We start from the raw sequence: 19,904 nt of genomic DNA, 5'->3' as shown, positions 1-19,904 counted from the left end.
CTGGGAGTTGCTAGAAAACATATGTATTTCTTCATAGAGCTACAATCCCCAAAGGTCCAAACTGACCTCAATTCTGGTGTGGTGTACTTTATTTGATCTTAACATGGAAACCCACTGTGGTATTCAGTGGTACCTCGGGTTAACTACTTAATTTGTTCTGGAGGTCTGTTCTTAACCTGAAACTGTTCTTAACCTGAGGTACCACTTTAGCTAATGGGGCCTCCCGCTGCCGCCGCAGCACGATTTCTGTTCTCATTCTGAAGCAAAGTTCTTAACCTGAGGTACTATTTATGGGTTAGCAGAGTCTGTAACCTGAAGCGTATGTAACCTGAAGTGTATGTAACCCGAGGTACCACTGTACTTGCAAAGCAAAAGAGTCAAGCATGCCGGTTTCAGTGACCAATTCGTGCTTCCAGTCAAGTAGATTATAAGATGTGGAAGCTTTGGCCCTCCAGATGTTGTGGGATCAAAATTTCCATCTGCCCAAACCAGCATGGCCAGTGGTCAGGGATGGTGTAAGCTGTGGTTCAGGGCTGAAGATTAGACACTTCTGAAGTAAAGCCTCAGAAAGTGTACAAATTCCCCCAATTTGCAATCAGATGCAGGCTTGTTTGTCCTTCAGGATCGCTGTTGCTGCTCCCTGGAGAGGCTGAGCAAAGCAGAGAGAAGCCACGTTAGCATACGGCTGGGCTGAAAAGAAGGAAAGCAAAGACCTGCCTGTATTTATTATTTAATATTATTGAATTTATATACCGCTGTATACCTGGAGGTCTCAGGTCAATTCACATCTTTGTTCACTGCAAAGTGAAGTGGAACTATGACTGCGTTTTGTTTTTCAGTTGTGTAACAATGTGCTGCCACTCAGTACAATACTATATTTATTAAATTTATATCCCGCTCTTCCTCCCAAAGGAGTCCACAGCGGCAATCTATATGAGGAGTAAGGGTATTTAGATATATAAATTCTGTATCCTTTTGCCTTCCAGGGACGCGGTGCAGCAAGAGATTTATCTTTCCAAACATATGAGACCGACTAAGAACACTAGAGGTTCACAGTCCTTCGCGTGCTGACCAAATCTGAACATATGTTGCAGGCATAGTCCAATGCATTTTTTTGGAGAAAGGTGTCCCTATGGTTTTTCTTTCAGTATTTGTATCTTTTGAGTTACTTTTTCCCTGGAAGCCCCAGCTGCCACATTAGTGTGTGAATGATCCAAATTTATACTTTTAAGAACTTTCCAAAAGCAAAATGTGGTCGTTCCTTCAAAAAATAAAAATAAATGAGGGGTATCTTTCTATTTGCAGTTACTAATGAATTGGATACAAAAAAAGAAAAAATATTATCAGCAATAACAACAGGTCAGAGCACAGAGCAATCAGCAAAAAAAGTTGCTGGAAGTTGGAAGCCATTTTCTATAGATGGTGCTTATTCCATGAAATGATACCAGGGGGAAAAAAACAACTCACCAACTTTTATGTAAAGTACAGTTGTACCTTAGAAGTCGAATGAATCTGTTTTGGAAGTCCATTCGACTTCCAAAACGTTCGGAAACCAAAGCGCGGCTTTTGATTGGCTGCAGGAAGCTCCTGCAGCCAATCGGAAGCTGCGTAAGCCGTGTCATATGTTTGGGTTCCAAAGAATGTTCACATACTGGAATATTCACTTCCAGGTTTGTGATGTTTGGGAGCCAAAATGTCCGAGTACCAAGGCGGTTTGGGATCCAAGGTATGACTCTATTGCAAATGTTCCACAAAAACAAAAAACAAAAGTAGGTTTCTAAAACCCTTACAATTGGGGGAGGGACGGAGCTTTATTTATTATTATTTAATAAAACCTATATGCCGCTTGATAGTAACAAAACATCTACATGGTTTACTAGAAATTATCAATTAAAAAGTTGAAAACAAGTAAAACGTTTGAAATAAAAAGGCAAAATTAAAACAGTTAAAAATATTATAATTGCCAGTGTAAGATTAAAACACATCTGCATCTATGCCTCTGCATTCTTCTGAAGATTCTCTGAAGCACTGGGGAGGGCTTCACAACCTAGTACAGTGGTGCCCCGCAAGACGAATGCCTCGCAAGACGGAAAACCCGCTAGACGAAAGGGTTTTCCGTTTTTCGATGCGCTTTGCAGGACGAATTTCCCTATGGGCTTGCTTCGCAAGACGAAAATGTCTTGCGAGTCTTGAGATTTTTTTCCGCTCCCCACCCCCTTTTTCTAAGCTGCTAAACCGCTAATAGCCTTTTAGCAGCTAATCCGCTAATCCCTTAAACCTTTAATAGCCGCTAATAGCCGCTAAACCGCTAATAGCGTTAATCCGCTAATAGAGTTGCTTCGCAAGACGAAGAAACCGCTAGACGAAGAGACTCGCGGAACGAATTAATTTCGTCTTGCGAGGCACCACTGTATGCCATTAACAGTGTATGTAAACAGAACGAACCTTCAACTATTTTGTAGTGTATGTTCATGTTACAATAGATACATCCACATTCAATAATAGCTGAAGGGATGGGACCACAGGTGATATAGATTGGCAGCCAGGATACACGCAGAGACAAAAGATATACGTTGGACAAAGTGGCTTCCAAATCTTGAGAAGAAGAGCAAGACTTCTTGGGGCGTTAGAGCTGACAATCTATGGGGCGCAAGGCCTCGCGAAGAGGGTCACAAAACCTTGACTGGAGACACTGCCACTCAGCATGGCTTCAAAAACACCTCGTCCGTTGTCAGTCTCAGTTTAACACTGGGCAGGAAGTAGATCAGTGTCACCGTCTCAAGGAATATATGTGAGACACTGACAAAAATGTCCCATGAGTCAAGATCTGGTGCCCTATCCACACGGCATGGAAAAATGAGTCGGATGCTGCCACTGAGGTGAGCTGCGTTGTTCAGAGTCTCGGTTCAATTTATGCCTCCTTCCACGTGTCTTGACATGTGCAGAGGAGAAGTGAAGTTGGCTGAAGCAAACAAATTTGCTTCCTGTTGCTCCCAACCACCTTTGAGGTTCAATGAACAGAGAAGAAGAGTTTGGATTTGAAGAGTTTGGATTTGATATCCTGCTTTATCACTACCCGAAGGAGTCTCAAAGCGGCTCACATTCTTCTTTCCCTTCTTCCCCCACAACAAACACCCTGTGAGGTGAGTGGGGCTGAGAGACTTCAGAGAAGTGTGACTGGCCCAAGGTCACCCAGCAGCTGCATGTGGAGGAGCGGGGAAGCGAACCCGGTTCACCAGATTACGAGTCTACCGCTCTTAACCACTACCCCACACTGGTTCTCAGTGTGGGGTTGTGGTTAAGAGAACTCTTTCTTCCTCATAGATACAGTTCTTTGCTCCCGGCATGCACTCATTATGCACTTTGAATGATCAAAGGAGGACAGGGGAATCCTTTACTTAACCTTCTCACAGAGGAAAACTTGTGGAGTTTCTGACAGATGTCCTGTGTGTGTTTAGCACATACCAGGAAGAGCTTCAATTGATACCACCACCATCCTAGACATGTTGAGGACAGCGGAGGTCAGGAGCACCACAAATTTGCAATCTGGAGGCTCTAGAAGCGGAACTACGTCAGCGTCTTCAAAGGAAAGCTCAGCATTGAGAGCCAACGGCTTGCACCTCACAGATCTAGGTACATGGCATGAAAAAAATACTGACTGTGCATTCCATGGTTTTGAGAGACAAGGTCAACTTCTGTGCCAGGTGGCCAAATGACAAGAATACCGTTGCAATCCTTACCTGCATACTAATGAAAGTCTCCTAAAATTAAATCCGTACACAGCCACTGATATGGTTTCTCGCCACTGTGAGTTCTTTGATGGGTGGTTAGATTGGAGCTCTGGCTGAAACTCTTTCCACATTCCAAGCACTGATAGGGTTTCTCCCCACTGTGAGTTCTTTGATGGGAAGTGAGGCTTTTCTTCCAGGTGAATCGCTTCCCACACTCCAAACACTGATAAGGCTTCTCCCCACTGTGAGTTCTTTGATGGTAAGTGAGGTAGGAGCTCTGGCTGAAGCTCTTTCCGCATTCCAAGCAGTGGTATGGCTTCTCCCCGCTGTGAATTCTCTGGTGGGCCGTGAGATTGGACCTATGACTGAAGCTCTTTCCACATTCCAAGCACTGATAGGGTTTCTCCCCTGTATGAATTCTCTGATGAGAAGTGAGAGGTGCGCTCTGACTGAAGCTCTTCCCACATTCCAAGCAACGATATGGCTTCTCCCCTGTGTGAATCCTTTGATGGGAAAGAAGACTTTCCTTCTGACTGAAGCTCTTTTCACATTCTTGGCACTGAAACGGCTTCTCCCCACGGTGGCTACTTTGATGTCGGCGGAAGTTTGTGCTGGCATTAAAGCTCTTCCCACATTCCAAGCACTGATACGGTTTCTCCCCTGTATGAATTCTCTGATGGGAAGTGAGACTTTCCTTCCAGGTGAAGCTCTTTCCACACTCTTGGCACTGAAACGGTTTCTCCCCACGGTGAATACTTTGATGGCTATGGAATTTTGTGCTTGTGTTAAAGCCCTTTCCACACTCTTGGCACTGAAAGGGTTTCTCCCCGCTGTGAATTCTCTGATGTCGACGGAAGTTTGTGCTTGTATTAAAGCTCTTCCCACATTCCAAGCACTGATAGGGTTTCTCCCCTGTATGAATTCTCTGATGGAAAGTGAGACTTTCCTTCTGACTGAAGCTCTTCCCACATTCCAAGCACTGATACGGTTTCTCCCCTGTATGAATTCTCTGATGGGAAGTGAGACGGTCGCTCCGACTGAAGCTCTTTCCGCATTCCAAGCACAGATATGGTTTCTCGCCACTATGTGTTCTTTGGTGGGAAGTGAGGCGGTGGCTTCGACTGAAGCTCTTTCCACATTCCAAGCAACGATACGGTTTCTCCCCTGTATGAATTCTCTGATGGGAAGTGAGACTTTCTTTCTGACTGAAGCTCTTCCCGCACTCTTGGCAATGGAACGGTTTCTCCCCACGGTGAATACTTTGATGTCGACGGAAGTTTCTGCTTGTATTAAAGCTCTTTCCACATTCCAAGCACTGATAGGCTTTCTTCCCAATTGGATTTCTTTGATAGGAAGCGAAATGGGAGCTCTGACTGAAGCTCTCTCCACATTCCAAATATTTAGATGGCTTCTCCACTGTGTGGATTTTGTTGTGAACTACCTTGTTCTTAATTTCCAATTCATCCCCACCTGCAACAAATGGAGAAATGGATTAGAGCCTCAAGAAAATAATGCAGCCCCAAATTATTGAACACTGCTAATTAATACTTGTGAAAGAGGAAGAACTGAAGGGAGTTAGATGTGAGATCTTCCTACAGGGTTCTCTGCCTTTGTTGACGGCCATTAGCTGACATATTTATGGGAACCTGAGATTTGAAAAACCTGGTTCTTTTTGAGATTTCACCCCTCCCATATCCAAGAATCTGCTGATGTTCTCTGCTGATTCTCCAGAGAGGAGGGGGCAGTTTCTGCTCTCTACTTATTCTGCTCCAGCCTCACATCAAAGAGAGAGAGAGACTAAGTGTTAGAGATCATGTGTATAGATAAGGTTGCTGCTAAGAGCAGCTGCAGACACTCAGTGCAGTTCAGCATTCTTTGTTTAGACCTCATTTAGCTCTGTATATAGTTGTGTATTATAGTTGTAGATAGAATAAAGAAGGTATTCTACAGAGCTGCTCTAAGTCCTTTATGCTCTACTATACTCTGCTATACTCTGCTGTGCAACGACTGTCTTCTTGTGAAGTGAATCCGGTGCTCACAACTCTAAGCTGTGAGTCCACAGCACTTTGACCTGTTCCTGTGCAGAAGGTGGTCTCTGGAAGTGCTACCCAGCTTGCCTAGCCCAGTCGGGGCTGAAGTGGATGAGTCCAGTTGGCGACACTGGCTCAAGGGCGATGCTGACACTTTTCTGGGATGGGTTTTGTTTGGCCCCATCATGGAATCTCCTCCATCTTCAATGTCATTAGTTTCTTTGGTCAACCAAAAACTAACAGAAGCAAAAACAAAAAACTTGATAGAAGTTTCTTCAACTCTGAAGGCCTGGGTGGGGTGGTTCAGAGCAGACTGTTTAAAAAGGCATAACCAGAGGAAGAATATTCACAGACAAAACAATAAATAACCTTCCATTCAAGGTTAGCTGTGGAGGTGTTAGTGTCCCAAATGATTTGGGTGGCACTGTTGAGCTACGTCAAAATCTTGGCACTTCATGACATAGAAAGACATATTGAATTTCAAAACAGATACTACAATCCACAGGGAGCCTTACCAAGAGAGTCCATGATCCCACAATTCTCCTCCATGACTTTGTTATGCAGAGCTCTCTGGTCAGGATCCAGCAATGCCCACTCCTCGTCTGTGAAATAAACAGCCACATCTTCAAAGCGCACTGGACCCTAAAAGAAAAAGGGACAGCATAAAGTTTATCTGCTACATATTTTTGTGTCATTTTCTGCCTGATAATTGCTATGTTGCTTTAAAGATATTGTCTTGCTACGCATTTTAAATTTTGGATGTTTATTTTAATGTTTTAATAGAATTCTTTTATTATGTATTTTAATGATGTTTATGAATCTTTGTGTAAATGGGTGGAACTCGACATTGCGTTCCTCAATCATACTGTCTGTGCAAGCTTTCCAGGTGAAAGGATCTCCTCTCTACTCTCCCCTTGTGCTGTTCTGTGGGGGGGTAACGTCCCAATGTCCTAAAACCAAAACCATATAACACCGGTCCTGAAAACCTACATTTACTCCCAGTACGTTTCCGAGCACAATTCAAAGTGTTGGTGCTGACCTTTAAAGCCCTAAACAACCTCAGCCCAGTATACCTGAAGGAGGGTCTCCACCCCCATTGTTCAGCCCGGACACTGAGGTCCAGCTCCGAGGGCCTTATAGTGGTTTCCTCACTGCGAAAAGTGAGGTTACAGGGAACTAGGCAGAGGGCCTTCTCAGTAGTGGCACCTGCCCTGTGGAATGCCCTCCCATCAGATGTCAAGGAAATAAACAACTATCTGACTTTTAGAAGACATCTGAAGGCAGTTCTGTTTAGGGAAGTTTTTAATGTTTGATGTTTTATTGTGTTTTTAATATTCTGTTGGGAGCCACCCAGAGTGGCTAGGGGAACCCAGCCAGATGGGCGGGGTATGTATGTATGTATGTATGTATGAATGAATAAATAAAATTCAAGGAGTGCATGGGGGGAGGGGGGAAGCCCTGTTTTGCAACTGATGGAGCTGGTTAGGTGAATCCTGGCCACTGTTTTTCATGGTTTGTAAAACTGCTTAGAAGCGTACTTTAGCCTTAAATGATAAACATATAAATAAAAACTATTGATAAATAATACTAGTGACAATTAGAAAGCTAGTTACGGTGAGGTGGCTGTTTTTTATTCTCAGCACATAAACCGCCATGAATGGCATTTTCAGCCATTGTTAAGTGAAGCTCTGACAGAAGCCCAGATGAGAGAGATTTGCTTGGGCCCAGTGGCGCGCTGGCTGCCCCAGTCCTCTGCCTCTTCCCCCACAATGCTCCCCCCCGCCTACCTGATCTGGTTCCACAGCCGCTGCTTCCCCTCTGCCACGATGAAAAGATGGATGAGAAGGTCTTGCCAGCATCATTCTGTCACCTGTGAAAAACAAGGGCAGGTGGGCAGCCTTTAGTGCTTGCTTCTCAAAGGTTAAGCGGAGCATCTCTTAACTACAGTGGTACCTCGGGTTACAGGCGCTTCAGGTTACAGACTCCACTAACCCAGAAATAGTACCTCAGGTTAAGAACTTTGCTTCAGGATGAGAACAGAAATCTCGCAGCGGCAGGATGAGCTTTCATTCTACAATGGTACCTCTGGTTACATACTTAATTCGAGGTCCGTTCTTAACCTGAAACTGTTCTTAACCTGAAGCACCACTTTAGCTAATGGGGCCTCCCACTGCTGCCACGCCGCCGCACGATTTCTGTTCTCATCCTGAAGCAAAGTTCTTAACCTGAGGTACTATTTCTGGGCTAGCGGAGTCTGTAACCTGAAGCGTATGTAACCTGAAGCATATGTAACCCGAGGTACCACTGTATTGCATTCTTATTACTTATACAGTGGTCCCTCAGGTTACAGATGCTTCAGGTTACAGACTCCGCTAACCCAGAAATAGTGCTTCGGGTTAAGAACTTTGCTTCAGGATGAGAAAACAAATCGTGCAGCAGCGGCGCAGCAGGCCCCATTATCTAAAGTGGTACCTCAGGTTAAGAACAGTTTCAGGTTAAGAACAGATCTCCAGAACGAATTAAGTTCTTAACCCGAGGCACCACTGTACAAATGGGCCTTAGAAAAAGTCTCACCTGCTGAGGGCATTTTGACATTTGTACCCATTCCATATTTTAGTTGTGTAAAAACACATCCCCTCTCCTTGGGGCCTGTGGCTTCAAGTGTCATCCCCCAAAAGATTAAAGGAACCCATGGATTAGTTTCAAAATCAACAGAATGTGAGCAAGCTGAGAGAAAATCATTCACCCTTACCCAGCGGTCTCTGTTTGGTGTCCAATGTCTCTGCCTCAGAGTAATCCATGCACAATTCTACAAACCGATTCGCTCCCTGAATTAGCAACGAGGATCGCAAACAAAGAAAGGGGAGAATGATTAGAAAAGGAACAGCAGAGTCAAGGTATATCCAATTATCATTCCTCGGATGCTTTCCAAAAAAGGACAGGCGATCAGTAGAGACTCATGGGGTACCTTTCCTCATGTTCTGAGCCCATCAAGATGAAAGTCTCTCTCAGATACACTAACGGGAAGAATTTGGAGAAACCGGCGGGACCAGAGATTCACAGAAGATTGGCGTAAATTTACGGACTATTTGAAATGCAGTTGTGATGATCAAATTACATTTGTAGGTTTACAGGAAGTTTTGTAAGGTTAATAATTGGAATTATTGCTTTATTGAATGAAAAGGATGATGCTGGTTATAATAATTAAGGCAATATGAATTTAAGAAATGCAGAACAAATGATAAAAATGGAAGGTCATCAGAGGTGCTGATGGAAGTCCTAAAAGATTGTATAAGTGATGAAACTTTGTGGAATGCAAAATGTTTGAAAATTAATAAAAATTATATATATAAGATGAAAGTCTCTCTCACCTCCTGTGCGGCCTGCTTTCTCTCCACCGCCTGACTCAGGAGGAAACCTTCGGCCAGGGCCACTGCCTGGGAACTGGTCTCCACTCCACATTCCCTCACCCAGCTCTCCATCTCCGGTGGAAGGACAGCCAAGAACTGCTCCAAGATCACCAGGTCCAGCATCTGAGCTTTCGTATGCCTTTCTGGCTTCAGCCACTGACGACAAAGGTGGTAGAGTCGGCTGCAAACCTCTCGGGGTCCTTTGGCCTCCTGGTAGCAGAACTGCCTGAACTGCTGGCTCTGCCCATCTGAGCTGAGGGTGTCCTCCTTTCCCAGCATCTTCTGCACTGAGTTTTCCCAGAATCCTCCGATGCTCCCGGTTTGGATGGTATTGCCTCTTCTTGCTTGAGGCCCAGGCGAGTCTTGCTCATCCATCTGTGCTCTCAGGAAGCCTCCAGGAGATCTGAAGGAATCCTTTTGTCTTCTGCCACGTCCTGCTTGTCCCAATTAAGGGTGCCAGCAAGTTCTACAAAGCAATTACATTATCATAAAATTAATACACTGTCAGGAGAAGGAAAATGTTCCCTGAGCAAGAGTGGATAAATCCTGCAAGGAACCAGACCTGGGTTGCACCATAGCCCAGACTCTGAGCTTTCTTTAAAAAGAAAAAAAGAAAGAAAGAAAGAAAGAAAGAAAGAAAGAAAGAAAGAAAGAAAGAACGCTACAATGCAACATGTGCAGGCAACTCAAGCGATTTCTATGAGATGAATCACTTCATTTTATTTCATTTGTTAGACTTATTACCGTATTTTTTGCCCTATAGGACGCACTTTTCCCCCTCCAAAAATGAAGGGGAAATGTGTGTGCGTCCTATGGGGCGAATGCAGGCTTTCGCTGAAGCCTGGAGATAGCCTTCAGGAAGCTATCCGCAAGCCTGGGGAGCCCGCGGGAGTTCTGGGGAGCTGCCTGCACCCCGAAGCCTGGGCGCGCTCAGCAGTCGCGCCCGGGCTACGGGTAGCTCTGCGCAAGCCGTGGGAGGGCTCCCATGGCTTGCGTAAAGCAGCCTGTTCTGGGGGCTGGGGTCAGGGAAGCTCGGGCTTCCCCCGCCCCCGCGCCTGGGGGGGAAATAATTTTTTTTCTTTAGGCCCCCCCCCAAAAAAACTAGGTGTGCCGTATGGGCCGGTGCGCCCTATGGGGCAAAAAATACGGACGCTGCTTGTCACCCAAAGGTCTCCAAGTGACTTACAACATACACAAAAAACAAACATAAACATACAATACATATTACCATGGCGGGGGAGTGCGGGAACCATATAATATATTAATATTTCATATAACATAACATCAATGCAAAAGACATACTCAAATAATAAAAAAGCAATACTCAGACCCCCTAATTAACAAATAGACAAAAATAAACAGAACTTCAGCCTCCCCGTAGTATAAAAATCATTCACATCAGACCAACTATTTCCCCCCTTTAACTTCCCCACTCCACCCAGAAGTCTGGTGTTGCAAATCAGTGGTGTGTGTGTGTGTGTGTGTGTGTGTCCAGTTTTCTCCAGGGTTGCTCCTGCCTTTCAGTGTTTTCAGTCAAGGAATGAAGTCAGAACTGTGACTGACAAGTGAGTGAATTGTACAGTGGGTTGCGAATGTGATCCATGCGGGAGGCATGTTTGCAACCCGCAGCGCAGCGTCTGCGCATGCACAGGTCACGATTCAGTGCTTCTGCGCATGTGCAAAGCGCGATTTAGCGCTTCTGTGCATGCGTGAACGCCGAAACCCGGAAGTATCCTGTTCTGGTACTTCCGGGTTCGGCACAGTGTGCAACCTGAAGCGTCGGTAATCCGAGGTATGACTGTACCTAGTTCAGTTTGGACACCAGGCTATAATGTGGATCCTAACCTCAGAGTCCTAAAAAGTTTCTCTCTCTCTTCCACCCCCACTTCAGCTGCACATTTCCCCCCTGCTTCCGTCTCATTTTCTAGCACTTGGGCAAGTAAAGAAGTACTGTAATTATGATTGTAGGACTGTGCTTATAAAACAGTTTTTTAAAAAAATGTTTTTAATACTGTGTTCTAATGTCATAATCTGCCCTGGGAATTTCGGGTGAAGAACGGGTTAGCGTTAGAGTTAGGGGGTTAATAATAACAATGTTATATAGCTTAACCCAACCATAAAGGTAACGGACCCCTTGATGGTTAAGTCCATCAAAGGCGACTATGGGGTTGTGACGCTCGTCTCGCTTTCAGGCCGAGGGAGCCGGCATTTGTCCACAGACAGCTTCCCAGGTCATGTGGCCAGTGTGACTAAACCGCTTCTCATAGAATCATAGAGTTGGAAGAGACCACAAGGGCCATCGAGTCCAACCCCCTGCCAAGCAGGAAACACCATTAGAGCACTCCTGACATATGGTTGTCAAGCCTCTGCTTAAAGACCTCCAAAGAAGGAGACTCCACCACACTCCTTGGCAGCAAATTCCACTGTCAAACAGCTCTTACTGTCAGGAAGTTCTTCCTAATGTTTAGGTGGAATCTTCTTTCTTGTAGTTTGGATCCATTGCTCCGTGTCCGCTTCTCTGGAGCAGCAGAAAACAACCTTTCTCCCTCCTCTATGTGACATCCTTTTATATATTTGAACATGGCTATCATATCACCCCTTAACCTCCTCTTCTCCAGGCTAAACATGCCCAGCTCCCTTAGCCGTTCCTCATAAGGCATCGTTTCCAGGCCTTTGACCATTTTGGTTGCCCTCCTCTGGACACGTTCCAGTTGGTCAGTGTCCTTCTTGAACTGTGGTGCCCAGAACTGGACACAGTACCCCAGGTGAGGTCTGACCAGAGCAGAATACAGTGGCACTATTACTTCCCTTGATTACTTCCCTTCCTGAGAATCCGGCGCAACAGAACACCATGATGGAAGCCGGAGCGCACAGAAATGCCGTTTACCTTCCTGCCACAGTGGTACCTATTTATCTACTTGCACTGGCATGCTTTCGAACTGCTAGGCTGGCAGGAGCTGGGATGGAGGAACAGGAGCTCACCCCATCGCGGGGATTCGAACCGCCAACCTTCTGATCGGCAAGCTTCAAGGCTCAGTGGTTTAGACCACAGCGCCACCCAAGTCCCTCTACCCACACACAAGCATATAGGCTCAGGCGGCCTCGGTGACTAGTAGTGTCCATTCCAGTTCCGGCTAGTTTGCCAGCCACAGTCAGAAGATGATATGGTCATGGTACCCCATGCTGTGGGTCAGAATTGGATTACTGCAATGCGCTCTCTGTGTAACTGCCCTTGAAGGCGACTCAGAAACTGGCCCAGAACCCCCTCCTTCTCCTGACACACAAGACATGTGTTTTCATGACCTGCCCTGTTTTTGTGGCTACACTGGCGTAGCGTGGGTTGTCAGCACCCGGGGCAAGGCAAGTAATTTGCACCCCCTAACCTGTGGATTTGCACCCCCTAACCCGTGGATTTGCGCCCCCTAACCCTAACCCCCAGATGTTGCGCTCGGTGAGGCCGCCCCCCCTCCTGCACCCCCCACGCTACACCACTGTGTGGCTATAATTTCCTGACCCTTTTCAATATTGAATATTTCTTAATGGTTGTAACCTGCCATGGATAATAAATGTAGCAGTAGCAATAATAGTAATAACCATAACAAACAGAACAACAATGAATAAATCCTCAAGGTTGGGGGGGGGGCAAAATAAAGCCTCAGCAAAGGGGGTGGGGGAAGTGGGACTTGTTGGAATTTGCAGGTTATTTTTTTTTCCTCCCTCAAGGTTTTTGCATAACTAAGCACAGACATTACAGCATCCTGAGAATAAAGTAAAGCCTCTCACACACGTACACACACACAAGCAGCGTTTTGCTCCATTTGGTCGATCTAAATTTAAATTATATTCACTTTGAAACCCCCCACCCCATATTCATCAAAAGACCAACACTTCATATTGTTTCATTGGTAACATCAAGACGAAAAATCACTATTACACATAATTAACCTGAGCCTCCAGACATAGCATCTGTGATGCTGAGTGTTACCTGTTAACTCTGCTCTATCTTGTTCCCTCCTTTGTTTTCGGCTTTGTTTAAACCAATTCACGAACCAAGAACTTATACACGGACCACTGAAAACGAACCACATGTTGTAGATTTTCCGCAAATGTATTGTGCTGTTTTTTTGTGTGATATGCAAACGACATGAGAAGGCTTGATCTCTCTCTCTTTGTATCATTTATTATTCCTGTGATCCTTGTTAATAAATGTGACTTCTTCATTTGTTCATTCATCGGTTTATTTGCATTCCATTTCTTTTTTCCTGACGCCAATATCCCTCCCCAAGTTGCGAATTGATACAAATACAGAATAATACAGTTGCAGACCTAAATGCAAAACTCGCCCCCTGCCTGGCTTTGCAGAGGTGAAGCGGAGAGGAACCTCTGCTCCCGGATTTGGGGGTTGTGTCTTGGAGGGGGCTTCCCCCATGCATGAGCTGACGGGGGGGCCATGCACCCTCCCCCTGCAGCCCTGGGACCCCCCCCCCCACTTCTCCCAAATGCACACTACTGGAGGAGAGAGGGAAGACTCACCAGATCCCTTAAGCCGCCGCCACCGCAGCACTTAGACAGGAGAGACAACAAAAGCCGTGCTCCCCCCCCCCCCTTGCAGGAAGGGACTTTGGAGGGAGGGGCTTTTGCTCTGGAGGACCTTGAAGCACCCCTCTCCCCGATTTCCTGTCCTCTCTAGGAATCCAGAGCACTTCATTTTTAACCCTTGGAAAGCCGAGCGCAGCAAGATCACGCAAACGCGCATTGCGCGCACACGCAAAGATGTTTTATTTTAGGGGACCGTTTTGTCTGGCGTCCTGAGTTGTTCACTCCTTTGGCCAGAAATGGGAAGAACAGCTTGCGTTGAAAAAGACTGCGAGAAATAGGAAACCCCATTATAGAAGCATGCCAACAAAGGTCCGTGTAGTTAAAGCCATGGTTTTCCCAGGAGTGATGTATGGAAGTGAGAGCTGGACCATAAAGAAGGCTGATTGCCGAAGAATTGATGCTTTTGAATTATGGTGCTGGAGGAGATTCTTGAGAGTCCCATGGACTGCAAGAAGATCAAACCTCTCCATTCTGAAGGAAATCAGCCCTGAGTGGTCACTGGAAGGGCAGATTGTGAAGCTGAGGCTCCAATACTTTGGCCACCTCATGAGAAGAGAAGACTCCCTGGAAAAGACCCTGATGTTGGGAAAGATGGAGGGCACAAGGAGAAGGGGACGAGATGGTTGGACAGTGTTGTCGAAGCTACCAGCATGAGTCTGACCAAACTGCGGGTGGCAGTGGAAGACAGGAGTGCCTGGCGTGCTCTGGTCCATGGGGTCACAAAGAGTCGGACACGACTAAACGACATTGGTTTGTGTCCTACTGTCCGGAGCGGGAGAAAACAAACTTGTTCCTCCATGCGAAGAGTCCTTTAGATACTGGAAAATGGCTATCATATCTCCCATTCAGCCCGCTCTCAGAGTGTGTGAAGATGGGAGAGGCTACACCCTTCCATTAAACATTTTGATTTTTAATTGTATTTTATTTCCTTCTCTTATTCCTTGCAATTCTTTGTATTGCAGCTTTAATTCTGTGGAATGTGATAAAATGCAATATGTAAGCTATAAAAGAAGCAATAAAAATACAATTAAAGTTCATGCACAGAACAGAACACTGCAAAGGCTACAACAAGCTGGGGGTGGGGGTGGAGGAAACTATTAAGTGGTCTGCTAAAGCCCTCAGCAATTTCCAAGTGGCTATGGAGTGCGAGGGGGAGGGGAGAGTTTGAGAATCCCTGTTGTAAGCTACTTTGAGGACCTTGGCTGAAAAGTGGCATGTGAATCTTCTATCATTGAACCTCTGCCCAGTTGTGGGTCAGAGCAGCCCAGGATCCGTGTGAATAAAATGGGCATCTTCTCTAGCCTTTGCTAGCCTTTAAAGGGGTAGAAGCAGACACAAACAAGGCTCCAGAGTGAGAGCAGAAGCTGCTCTCCAATACGATACGATAATCTTTATTGTCATTGTCCCATACAGAACAACGAAATTGAAAAAATCTACACCAGACATTCAAAAACCAACAAGCCTGCTATCCCAGCTATCCCAGCCTGGTTAACCCCCTGCTAAGCAGTTTAATCATCATCATCATCATCATCATCATCATCATCATACTCCGCCAATCTGACTAGGTTTCCCCAGCCACTCTGGGCAGCTCCCAACAGAGTATTAAAAACATCAAACATTAAAAACTTCCCATAAACAGGGCTGCCTTCAGATGTCTTCTGAAAGTCAGATAGTTGTTTATTTCCTTGACATCTGGTGGGAGGCCGTTCCACAAGGCAGGCGCCACTACCGAGAAGGCCCTCTGCCTGATTCCCTGTAACCTCGCTTCTCACAGTGAGAGAACTGCCAGAAGGACCTCAGAGCTGGACCTCAGTGTCTGGTCTGGATGATGGGGGTGGAGATGCTCCTTCAGTTCTGGGTCTGATCAGTGCCTGATGGGTGACTGTCTGGAAACCATGGTCCCTTGCTGATAAGAACACAGGAAGAGCCCAACAGGAGGAAGGAAAATGCTCACTCACAGCAAAATAACATGTCTCTCCTTGGCGAAAAGTCTTTACAGCTGTAAGCCCTTCCATCTTATGCCTAGGTTGTACCTTTGTGCAAATAAAGCTATATATAGCATAAAATGCAACCAGAGTCTCCAGCGACCTTTATTCCAGGTACCCGTTTAAGGTTCTGTGCCTTTAGTGGCATTCACAGCATGGAACCTGGGCACTTTAGGCAGCACCTGCGTCCATCTGGCCCTCCCCACATATTCCTGTCACCATCTGTGGCCCCACTGCAAATTCCTCAACATTTTTTTTTTTGTTAGAGCGTTTATTAATTTTCCAATAAAAGACATCCAATTAACATATCAAATCATAATCCAATAAAAATAAAATAAAAATCAAATAAAAAAGGTCAAATTATCTTCCGAATTGTAATTTTTGATTTTATGGCTTCCCATAGTCTGAACCTTGAAGCATGTCCAAATTTCAGTCCTGCCTCTTGTTGGTACTTCCATATTTCCACATCTCGATTTTATTTTTCCAAACTTCTTTGTCTCTGGCTTTGCGATCCTCAATCATGTCAGAAAACAGATAACTTTTCGTCCGTCGAGTACAGATTTGTTTGTGTAATGTACCTTTTCAACTATTTTTTTATTAGTGCTGCTTCATCTGGCTCCATTCCAATCCAGGCTATTATCCAGCTCTCTGAGGTTTAATATCTTTGCAACTCCCAAATCATTAAACTTTCCCGTCCAGCTGTTGTCGAAACCTTCCTTTTAAGATTTAGAAATACAGTATCTTCCACCTTATTGAATTGCTCTTTGTAGTTATTAGGCAAACTGTTTGCTGTATTGCAATATATCAGTCATTTGGCGATCGATCAGCCTTCCTGGAAACCACCCAGTCCCCCCTCCGGGCCCTAGAGGGGGGCTGCTAGACATCCATTTAGCCTTTTTTCTCGCTCATAATGGAAAAAATCTTCTGCAAACAGCTGCACTGTATATTGTCCAAAATATTGTCTCAAACCATTGCAGTCAACCAGCAATAAATTCCTGTTTCTCTTAATCAGGGAAGGATTTCAAATTTTCTGGAACTGCGTAGTATGGGAGCGCCATTTTATCTTTTGTTCTCCTGTCTTTAACAAGCATTCCAAGTCTTTAAAAAAAAAAGTTGCGCATGAGTCCCAATTGTAAATAAAAGTCCATCTGCATTCATTTCTTTAAAAAAGCAATTACGTTCTTAATGAGGTTTGGCATGAGGAACCAATTGTTGATATTAAGGAAGAAGAAGAAGAAGAAGAAGAAGAAGAAGAAGAAGAAGAAGAAGAAGAAGAAGAAGAAGAAACATACCAAAGACCTCCGCAATCCACACACCATGATAAGAATATCTCTGAAGTCCGAGCTCATACACCAGAGACTGTACATTCTGCAGGGTTTTTGCCCCCAGCTGCTTCGGTTCAAACCAGTGGCGTAGCGTGGGTTGTCAGCACCCGGGGCAAGGCAAGTAATTTGCGCCCCCTAACCCGTGGATTTGCGCCCCCTAACCCTAACCCCCAGATGTTGCGCCCGATGCGCCCGGCCCCCCCTGCACCCCCCACGCTATGCCACTGGTTCAAACCATGCCTGTTTGTTTTTCAAATCTATTTCTTTTCCCAAACAGATGCTCCTGGCTATGGGCGTGACATCGGAGAGTGCCCGCTGTGACCGTGCTCTTTGACCCAGTGTCCTGCTGGCTGCACCTTAATGCACACCGGCAATCTTGGACAATCCGCAGGTCTTTGAGACAGTCCTCCCCGTGGGGAGGCTGCCAGGGCTAATTACTCCCACATCAGCCCTGAATTATCAGCACGGCTGGGGTCCGGTCTTGTGGGAGTCAGCCATTTCCCACCGCTGGAAACAGGAAGCCACATATTCCTCAACACTTTTAAAGGATCGTGTCTGTTTTATTCTGCATTTATTATGGTTTGTAAATAAGTCTCCTTGTAAAAATAAGCAGAGTAGAAACTGTTAAAATAAATAACAATAAATAAAACAAATATACAGTGGTGCCCCGCAAGACGAATGCCTCGCAAGACGGAAAACCCGCTAGACGAAAGAGTTTTCCGTTTTGGAGGTGCTTCGCAAAACAAATTTCCAATGGGCTTGCTTCGCAAGACGAAAATGTCTTGTGAGTTCCTGCGGGGTTTTTTTCCCTTTCCCCCCCTTTTTCCCAAGCCGCTAAGCCGCTTATCAGCTGATCCGCTAAGCCGCTTAACAGCTGATCTGCTAAGCCTCTTATCAGCTGATCCGCTAAGCCGCTTATCAGCTGATCCGCTAAGCCCGCTAAGCCGCTAATGGGCTTGCTTCGCAAGACGAAAAAAACCGCAAGATGAAGAGACTCGCGGAACGGATTCTTTTCGTCTTGCGAGGCACCACTGTACTCTAATTTCTGAGGGCTGCATTCAAGTAAATAGCTGTGCTAGGGGGAGTCACTGCAAGGAGTCCTGCTACCACAACTGGCCTTTCCCAGATCAGCTCTGCAGGATCGGGAGAAATCCCAGAGCAGCACTCAGGGTGAGGAGAGGTCAGCTATTTCCATCAGGCAATGAGAGGAGTGAGCCAGCAGGAAAGAACACTGAGCAAGCTGGAGTTAACTCTTTATCAGCCGCAGTTAGCTCTTTATCTGCACAGGAGTGACAGGTGTAATGTGCACAGCAACTCCCACTTGCTGGATCATCATGGACCACTTATAAACGACATCTCCAACTCTTCGAAAGATTCCATCAACGGTGTCTCTGAAAAATTTTACACATCACTTGGGAAGACAGGTGAACTAATATCAGTGTATTGGAAGAAGCAAAGATCACCAGTGTCGAAACAATTATTCTTCAACATCAACTTCGTTGGACTGGTCATGTTGTGCGGATGCCTGATGATCATCTTCCAAAGCAACTACTCTATTCCGAACTTAAAAATGGAAAGCGTGATGCTGGTGGTCAACAAAAGAGGTTTAAAGACTGTCTCAAGGCAAATCTAAAAAAATGTAGTATAAACACTGACAACTGGGAAACACTGGCCTGTGAGCGCTCCAGTTGGAGAACAGCCTTTACCAAAGGTGCCATGGGCTTTGAAGACACTCGAACTCAGGACACAAGGGAGAAACGTGCTAGGAGGAAGGCACGCTTGGCAAATCCACACCGTGATCAACTCCCACCCGGAAACCAATGTCCCCACTAAGGAAGGACATGTGGATCCAGAATTGGCCTCTACAGTCACTTACGGACTCATTGTTAAACCCGTGTTTATGGAAGACAATCTTACTTGGCTACAAGTGATCGCCAAAGAAGAAGAAGAAAGTGCAGCAACTCTTCTCCAGCAGGTCTTGCCCCAGTAAGGCAGTTGTGGAGACCTCCCTACAATTGCCCAAGCCAACTCAAGCAATCTGAGACTGTGCCTGCATGAAGCTAACTTCCCCTCTGCTCTCTTCATGCCTCTCCTGGTTCTGGGAAACCAGTGGGGAGCAGGAAGGGTAGACACCCATGCTTCTTCACCAGCTGAACTCATCTCTGCCTCCCTCCTCTCCTGCTTCAGCTTCTGCCTCTTTCTGGATTGCTCTCTGCTACAGACTCCTCCCTGCTCACTAAGCCCTGTTTCCCTCTTCAGCTTCTGACACCTCCCCACAGTCTTCTCCCTCTGACCACTCATCATCGTCTCACCCCTAATCCCCAGGCTCTGAGCCTCCTTCCCAAGCTGGGACCTGCAACTATTACCTCACAGCCAACCAGTCTGTGACATCCAAGGAGAAATACAGTGGTGCCCCGCAAGACGAATGCCTCGCAAGACGGAAAACCCGCTAGACGAAAGGGTTTTCCGTTTTGGAGGTGCTTCGCAAAACGAATTTGCTATGGGCTTGCTTCGCAAGACGAAAATGTCTTGCAAGTTCCTGTGAGGTTTTTTTCCCTCCCCCCCCTTTTCCCCAAGCCGCTAAGCCGCTTAACAGCTGATTGCTAAGCCGCTTAACAGCTGATCGCTAAGCCGCTTAACAGCTGATCCACTAAGCCCGCTAAGCCGCTAATAGCCTTTTAGCAGCTAATCCGCGAATCCCTTAAGCCTTTAATAGCCGCTAATAGCCGCTAAACCGCTAATAGCGCTAAGCCGCTAAGCCGCTAACGGGCTTGCTTCGCAAGACGAAAAAAACCGCAAGACGAAGAGACTCGCGGAACGGATT

General features: G+C 45.9%; 2 protein-coding genes and 1 long non-coding RNA gene across 4 annotated transcripts in view; 1 reads left to right on the top strand and 2 right to left on the bottom strand.

Moving 5' to 3' along the window:
• The window catches only part of LOC310670718 (macrophage mannose receptor 1-like), a 225,773-nt gene that overhangs the window by 18,068 nt on the left and 187,801 nt on the right, over nt 1–19,904 (top strand). The window lies entirely within an intron of this gene.
• LOC310670248 (uncharacterized protein) lies at nt 2,382–13,791 on the bottom strand. Of its 2 annotated transcripts, XM_083425225.1 has the most exons (7): nt 13,705–13,721; nt 13,157–13,242; nt 9,133–9,637; nt 8,514–8,589; nt 7,549–7,631; nt 6,277–6,403; nt 2,410–5,201 (listed from the first exon to the last, which is right to left on the bottom strand). In XM_083425225.1, the coding sequence occupies exons 3-7, from the start codon at nt 9,544–9,546 to the stop codon at nt 3,748–3,750; spliced, it is 2,154 nt and encodes a 717-aa protein (XP_083281351.1). In that variant the 5' UTR covers nt 9,547–9,637; nt 13,157–13,242; nt 13,705–13,721; the 3' UTR covers nt 2,410–3,747. The 2 variants fall into 2 exon arrangements, with proteins under 2 accessions (XP_083281350.1, XP_083281351.1); XM_083425224.1 differs by lacking the exon at nt 13,157–13,242 and having other exon boundaries at nt 2,382–5,201; nt 13,705–13,791.
• Nucleotides 16,006–17,162, bottom strand: LOC310671216. The gene is made up of 2 exons (XR_014507904.1): nt 17,048–17,162; nt 16,006–16,853 (listed from the first exon to the last, which is right to left on the bottom strand). It is a non-coding gene; the product is annotated as an uncharacterized lncRNA (long non-coding RNA).

Source organism: Podarcis tiliguerta (genome assembly GCF_965153285.1).
Source record: "Podarcis tiliguerta genome assembly, chromosome: 2".
NCBI classification, from domain to species: domain Eukaryota; kingdom Metazoa; phylum Chordata; class Lepidosauria; order Squamata; family Lacertidae; genus Podarcis; species Podarcis tiliguerta.
The sequence above is the reverse complement of the archived record's forward strand: the minus strand, read 5'-3'. Positions and strand labels throughout refer to the sequence as shown.